At 43.4% G+C, this 7,861-nt stretch overlaps 1 protein-coding gene across 1 annotated transcript; it reads right to left on the reverse strand.

Moving 5' to 3' along the window:
* Positions 1–1,770: 1,770 nt before the first annotated feature.
* On the reverse strand, positions 1,771–7,522 carry LOC147903961 (putative LRR receptor-like serine/threonine-protein kinase At1g67720). Its single transcript, XM_087402342.1, has 15 exons — positions 7,355–7,522; positions 6,044–6,626; positions 5,243–5,745; positions 4,929–5,061; positions 4,766–4,837; positions 4,601–4,669; positions 4,294–4,365; positions 4,120–4,191; positions 3,631–3,848; positions 3,299–3,510; positions 3,072–3,195; positions 2,904–2,972; positions 2,618–2,804; positions 2,315–2,447; positions 1,771–2,173 (listed from the first exon to the last, which is right to left on the reverse strand). The coding sequence occupies exons 1-15, from the start codon at positions 7,455–7,457 to the stop codon at positions 1,901–1,903; spliced, it is 2,823 nt and encodes a 940-aa protein (XP_087258468.1). The 5' UTR covers positions 7,458–7,522; the 3' UTR covers positions 1,771–1,900.
* Between the last annotated feature and the right edge of the window lie 339 nt (positions 7,523–7,861).

Consider the following 7,861-nt stretch of genomic DNA (forward strand, 5'->3'; position numbering starts at 1 on the left):
ATAACACTCTGCGACCAAGGAGCATGAAGGTCCCAGAAACGCATTGTATGTGAATGACGCATAATTATTTCTGGGTCGGGGGCACATTCATAAGATAATTCCATAAACATTCAAGATTAATTTAGTAACTTCTACTGCTTGGTGGGGAATGTTTGGGACTCATGAGGAGTGGTAGCATCTGGGTGTGCAAATGTTGTAGCAGAATACTCTGCACTCATTTTTGGCTTACAAAAAGCCAAAGAACATCAAATCACTCAGCTAGATGTACAAGGTGACTCACAACTTGTATGCCGACAAGTGAGCGGTGAGTGGAAAGTGAGAAGTAAAGCCTTGACAGGCCACCATCAATAGGCTACTCAACTTTGTCAAAACTTTGAAGAGATTCAAGTGAATCATATTCCAAGAACTCAGAATAGCATCGCCGACTCACTTGCATGAGCGTCTTGTGAATCAAAAGGAGATACCCCTTCAAAGGAATGGAAATGCCGAACCTCACCCCACTAGAAGAAATCTCATGGAGACTATAAGAGCTTGAGGATTCAGAAGGTGATGTGCAAGCCTTGCATCTTCTTACCATGGTAATGGCTTTCCTCTTTGCTTTGATGAACAACTTGATGCAACGCCATACCCCCAATCTTCCACAATGATGTCAGCTATAAGAGTTGTTTACAAACTCTTCTTCGCCATTAACTCTTCCCGTACGGAATATCGCACCACTCCCAATACTCTGTTTCGAGCTTACAAGGTGGCACTATGCCACATAGGAATGCAAAGAACCCTAAAGTAGGATAGGGACTTGTGTGAATTTGTGCCTTTTTGGAAAGTAGCCAATAAAAAAAGAGGGTTCTGAAAAGGACATAAGCCAATGATCGGATTTAAAAAGAACATAAGCTAATAAAAGTTTTTGTGGTATTTGTGCCTTTTTGGAAAGTAGCCAATAAGAAAAGAAGGGTTGAAAAAGGACATAAGCCAATGGTAGATTAAAGAGAGGCTTGGATTATATGTGGCTTAGAGAGAGCTCTAGAAAGTAGTTGTAGAGGTAGAGGGAATAGGCATGAGAGTAGCCTTAGAGGTGGAGAGAATAGGCATGAGAGAGATTGTAATCTTAAAGGTCAAGAGAATATCAAAAAATACAGTGACACGGATTAGAGATGAGGCAGAATGCTACTAAAGGTGGCCTCCAGATAATCATGCAAGAAGAGTGGGACAAGTAACTACGATGGCAAATGGCTTGGGCAATTGTGACCAATTGACTATGGGTTAGGGCCTCTTGGAAGCAATGCAAAAGGTGCTCTGTTTTTCATTGTCATCTATGAGTGCAAGTGCCTGGTCATCACTATCATCATTGCTTGAAGGTGTGACTAAAATCTATTTATGCTATTAGAAGTGTTGCTATGCCGATGGGAGATGCACTACAAAGAGGGCTACTAAAGCACTAGTTTGTCAAATTGCAATGGACCAATTCCATGGGTCTAATATTGCAACCTGTCATGAGCTATTCCACAAAGTGTACTACTAGTCAATAACCGTTTTCACACTATTTTAGGTCCCTTAGGTCATTGTAGGCATTCTAGAATTCTAGCTTGCAAGCTTGCTTTTGTCAATGTCCTACTAATTACCAAGGCTTGGGGGAGATGTAGGTCCCATGAAAAATCAAGGCAAATTGGTATGGGATTTTCTAAACATTACTTGACATTTGAAATAAAAGTTAACAAAGTGGTTTCACATTGGCAATGTGTTCCTCCACATAATAATTTGACTAATTTCATATATTGTGTGCAACAATTGAACAATGGAAGTGTACAAGTTTACATGCATAATAAGCTTCTCTCTTATTGAAATGTAATCTAATCTAGTAGTCTTAAGAAACATTATAACATTGGGGCAAGGCAAACCTTGCTCATCTGGGTTGCAAATGAAAGAGGGCAGTTTCTTGAGGAACATCTTCTGACATTTCATCTAAAGCATTCCATTTATCACCTTCCACTTCCATGCGAAGAGCCTCCTTGAGTTCAATACAAACCGCATTCATGGCTAGCCTTTTATTACTATCAAATACCACACACATCAATGCAATCTCAACAACTTTCCACATTGAAGATATGTTGTAATCACTACCCATGGTCCTATCAACAATCTCTTCAATCATCCCTCGCTCGATCCAAGGACGAACCTGCAAGACCCACTACATTAAGCCTCTAGATGGTCCCACTTTAAAACCTATATCTAGATCTTTCTTATTCATTTCTACTTCATTTGATTTGATATAATTCGATTCAATGATGTGAAAACAAATTCGAAGGTAGTAGATTACCAACTCTACAATGTGAACATCATGGCCTGAATCATCTCTACAGATTGCACTTCGTCCACAAATCACCTCAAATAGCAACACTCCAAAGCTATAGACATCAACCTTTTGTGTCAACTTTAAGGTTGATGCATACCTACATTGTAATAAAAGCTACTTGTGAGTCATCATCAAAACCTAGCAATAAACATATTCATCTATAGTAAGCAATAACGGTAGAAGAGATAGATTTGGTGAATAAAAAGTTGGGAAAGGAAGACATTCTTCGCATAAGACGACATTTAGAATGAGTTTTGATGGTTATACTCAGGATCCAGATAGCCCAAACTTCCCATCAAAGTCGTCGTGACATCTTCAGTCGTAGGGAGCCTAAATCTTGATATTCCAAAGTCTGCAATTTTGGCTTCCATAGCATCATTCAACAAGATATTGCTGGCTTTCACATCCCTATGAATGATACATGGGCTACATCCATGGTGTAGATATTTGAGTCCTTTGTAAGCGCCCATTCAATGATAGTTAGTCCAGCTTTAGTACAGCTACGATGAAATATTATATCAAACATTTAATGGCTTGACCATGAATCTTTTACCTTGTGCAGCATCTACCACAATACTTAGCCTTGTCCTCCATGGTAATGGCTGAGCTCTTGCTCTTTGACCTAGTGTTTTCCCATTTTATCAGTATGTAAAACAAAAAGAATGATAATTTTGTGAGTGGTTTGATCTTTGTATACTTTGGAGGAAAACCAGAATCTTACCATAGAGGAAATCTAACAAGGATCCCTTTGACATGTACTCATATACCAACACCAATTTCTCTTCACTACAATAGCCAAGGAGTCTCACAAGGTTTTTATGATACACTCTTGATAGAAGAACGACCTGGAGAAAAAGGTAAAAGAAAAATCATCAATCTCAAAACAATACTTGGACATTAAATATATTTCGCACCAATTCATTTAATCTCATCATTTACTTTGATTACCTCGTTCAAAAATTCTCGAGCACCTTGACGAGAATCTTGTGACAATACTTTGACAGCGACGGTGCGACCAGATGCAAGCCTTCCTTGATACACAGGTCCAAACCCTCCCCCCCCAAGCTTCTTACTAAAATTGTTCGTGGCATCCTCGATCTCACCGTAGCTGAACACGTGGATCAAATTTGAAGCTTCTATAAGCTCAGTGTCTCGTATGCCTGTGTTGAACATACCAAAATAAGTGTCTGCTTATCTCAGACTTGTATCTCGATGGAAGATTATTACATCGGTGGCCAAAGATAACTTGCCTGTTGTAAAAGCCTCAAGCATAAACCTACCATGTTCTTCACGAATGCCTGTGCTTGCAGTAGTCTCCACATTCTCAGTTGTTGCATCCATCCTTTTTCTCACGTAAAATCTTTTTCCTACCCAGACCAGAACAACAGTCATAACTGCCCCACCAACGATCACTAGCCCAATTATCAGGCCTATATGGCTCGATGTTCGACCTGGAGTGCAAGATGTGTTGCTACACAAGGATGGGTTTCCTGCATAACTGGGAGTGTCGATTAAGAATTAACAGACTGAAGTAGCCTGCCTAAATCTACTTTCCTACCCCTTAATATTTCAACACGAGACAAACTGGAGTGAGTGGTAGGAACTACTCCCCAAGACTCCCGACTTACTGTCTTGTTTACTATTTTACGTCTCCGTTTTTCTCCCCAGTTTACCAATGTTGTGAAGGATTTCCTTCCTCAGCAGGAAAGATAGCTCATACAGCGGAGATAAAACCAGAAAATTAAATTGAGGCAAGAGAAGTGACATACTAGAACTGGAGCCGTTTGTTGCCCAATAACGCGGTGGGTATATATCCACTAAAATTGTTATTTTGCAAGTTCCTGAAAGACTGACGAAAGGATAAGCCCCTTCATTGGATTCAAGGGAAGATTTATCTAATTCTACAGGTGAGTAATAGATAGGATGGAACTCGTCGTACTTACAGGTAATCCAAGCTCTGCAACATGGACAAGGAGTCTGGAATGGGTCCACTCAGGTTATTATTGCTCAAATTCCTGCATACCGAGGAGAACTAACAAGTCTTCAAACAATTTAACACTCCATCCCTCTATGAAATTGAAGGGGTTTCCCAAGGCAATCGGATCAAAAAACACGATTATATGTATTATTATCTTGACTAAAGTGGAATCTCCCTAAGAGGCCTAAGAGGAGAACCACGGGAACTTGAAGTAAGTATGCGTTGTGTCACAGTTCTTGTTCCTACTCTCGGACTCTTTGCAGAAGCCTTACAATAGTTGCAGACTTGTGAGGGAGCTAAGATCGGGGAGCCAGCCCTGCAACATGTTCCCATCTAGCGAACTGCACCCACAAAGCATCGGATCCAAAATTTTGAAAAAATAAGAAAAACTTTGAGAAGAAGAGGCAAATGACAACGCTGGTGTAGCGTCTACCTACATTTCAACAAGCCCGGTGAGATTATTAAGGCTTGAAGGTATTTCGCCTGCCAACATGTAGTTCGATAAAGATCTATGAGCACGAGCGCCGAACAGATTGTCAGAGACGGATGAATAGCTGTACAATGCTACACATACGAACAAAGTAAAGAAGAGTCACCCACAATGCCGTTATTCGAGGAGAAGTAGCAGAACTGCAATTCAACCATGGATAACGATAGGCAGAGGGCAGACATGGGTCGCCCGTAAAGCTACTCAAGCTGACTAGTGTGGCTGTTATGTCTTCCATAGCCGCAACTGTGGAACATCAATTCGCGAGTAGCTTGGTTTAATCAATGAGCTTTAATGCTTGAGCTTCAGTAGACCAGCAATCTCTGTAAGGACAAAATGGAGACGCAGTGCTGGTCTGAAGGCAGCGAAGAGGTGTGGCGATGGAGGAAATAGGGATGACGAAAGGAAGAGGTAGAGCACTACTTACTATCGCCGTCGAAAGTGCCAGGCGACGTCGGAGTGTCGAAATACGCTAAGATTTCAACTCCAGAGACGATAGGCCCGTGTGTAGAAGAGGAAGCTGCGTTCATGTTGAAGATGAGGTAACCCAAGGATGTCGTGTAATTATTATTATATAATTCAATGCCGCCATAGGTACCCGAGGTCTCCGCATAAATGTCGAATCCCCGCTGGATTAGATCTCCGGGGAATGTTATATCAAAAACCCGCTGGCCTGGACGGGTCACCGTGCCATCAATTTCGGCGAAGTAGAGCGCGTAGAAATAGGAATGCAAGCCGCCCGGCTGCAGGTCATCGCTGAAATTAAGCGACATAGTACCGGATGGATTGCTCTCAAGCGCTGTTTGCAGCATTCTCTGAGGCGGAACGTCCCGCATATTTTCGGTATCGATATTGTGGGCAGTCTTCCTGCTTGTCAGCGTAGACGATGAGACGGGCTCCCAAATCCGGTCCATTGAATCGTCAGGATACCTGCACATGAAGCAGAAGGAATCGTCATTTCAACAAACAGTCTGGGTTTATGCAGCAAGGGATCTACCCACGCGATGGCGTACTGCATAATGGATCGATCTACTCTATGGCGTGTTCCGATTCTTTTCCTTCTCTGGATCTAAGGTCTTTTGCGCTTCTTTTTCTTCTTCTGTGCGATGGATGTTCTCCCTTTTATGTTACTGCATTTACTAAACGCCGTGAACTCTGTGTGTGTGTGTGTGACAGTGACTGTGTGCGCCCGCGCGCGCGCGGGAGAGAGCAGTTTTGTGATCCTAACCTTACGGCCGGAGAATCTGATTGAACTCCACAGTTATCTCTGTACAGCAATCGTAGAGGACGCTGAGTTTCGTTGATGAATTGAACAGGAATCATATAAGGGTTGAGCCGGCGTAGTTCTATAGAGGAAATGAACGGTATGTCGCTTCGAGTAATAGAACCGGAAAGGCAGACGGCGATGGTGGTTCTTCTGGCACCCACATAGATTTCCCGGATCAGAGGTTCGGGCTGAGGCAGGAAGATGACGATGTTGTTCCAGAGGTCGGCGTCGATGAGGAGATTGAAGCTGACGCGGTCGCTGTTTTGTGTGGAGTAGGGCGGAACGCGCCCAACCCAAAACGAAGCACGGATGAGGTAGAATTGTCCCACGAGCACCTCCGGCAGCATGTAACAATACTTGGGCTGCGTGCCGTTGAAATAACGGATTGTTTTGTAGCGAGTGCTGGTGTCGCCGGACGGAGGCTGCACATCGCCGATCTCGCCGGATCTCATCAAGCTACCATCCGGCGTCCACAAAATGTCCGGCAGATTGCTATCGCTGTAATTTTGGCTGGATCGCGAACCGCAGTCGATGCTCACGAACCCTGCACTCACACAAGCACGAACGCACTCCCTCGAGCACAATCAGTGATCGGGACTGAATTTCCTATGCAATCCTGCACACCACACACGCACCCTTGCTCCAGAGTCCAGCCAAGTAAGCATCAGATCTTCCTGCAAACACAGCCACTCTCTTTGCACAAGCTATAAATCGATGTTCCGCACCTCGGACATCTCCCTGCACTCTGTCTCTCGCTCCCCCCCTCTCTCTCTCTCTCCCTCTCCGACACTAAGAGCTTCCCGAGAATAGCTCCAGCCTCCTGGATGCAACTCATATCTCTCCATCGCCGATCATCGACATGCGATCCTTGGTGCTTCAGAGCTCATTCAGTCACATTTGTCTAATAGTGAAGCAGCCCGGCAACCCTAGGCAACACACTTCTCTCTCTCTCGCTCTCGGTCTCTCGCTCCAGCACACACGCCCTTAAACTTCCCCAAACGATGTACAGCATCAATTCAGATTCCGAATTGATCTCGATGGCCAGTCATCATGCAATCTTCTCATTTAAACTGTACAAACTCGCTACAGATATCATCGACACAGATACAATCTTCTCCATCTCAGCCGACATAGCAAGCAGCCACCTCAATTGCTTACGCAAGCTTTACCCTTTAAACAAAATAATGAGCTAAACAGATAAGGAGCAATTTCAAGCACAGCATACAACTTAGCTCTAAGCTAAATAATGACCTAAATATCTATCCGCATTACCTGACACCTGAGCCATGGCACATAGAAGTCCAATCTCACTTCCACAAACAATGAGGAGGAGGGGGAAGCTCAGGAGGAGGGGGAAGGTGAGATGGAGTGCCATATTCACAAATGAGAGGATACAAAAGTTATGGGAGAACCCTTTCTACCCTCAAGGGGTAGTACCGAGAAAATAAGCAATCTTTAATGTGATGCCTTCTAAGATTCCACCAATTAGGTTTTCTTAATAAAATTTGACAACTTAATTTAAGAAAATAAGGCTTGGTTGCAAAGGCCATTATTTTCATCATTTATAGCTTGTTCATTATTGGCTTGCCCCTATGCCAATATTGACTTTTGGCCATTGGCATGTGGCCGCTAGACAATAGCCCCCTCGTGACAATAGGCCTTCAAGAGCATACCTTCTTCCTCTTCTTTGGCTCGACAGCACAGTTGCTCGGTACTTGGTTCATAATCTGTTTATAGCTAGTCTCCATCTTCTTTTTCATTATTGGCCTGCCCCTATGC

The sequence above is a fragment of the Dipteris shenzhenensis genome, chromosome 3 (genome assembly GCF_047967505.1).
Source record: "Dipteris shenzhenensis isolate YYH24624 ecotype China chromosome 3, Dip_SZ_1.0, whole genome shotgun sequence".
Classification (NCBI taxonomy): domain Eukaryota; kingdom Viridiplantae; phylum Streptophyta; class Polypodiopsida; order Gleicheniales; family Dipteridaceae; genus Dipteris; species Dipteris shenzhenensis.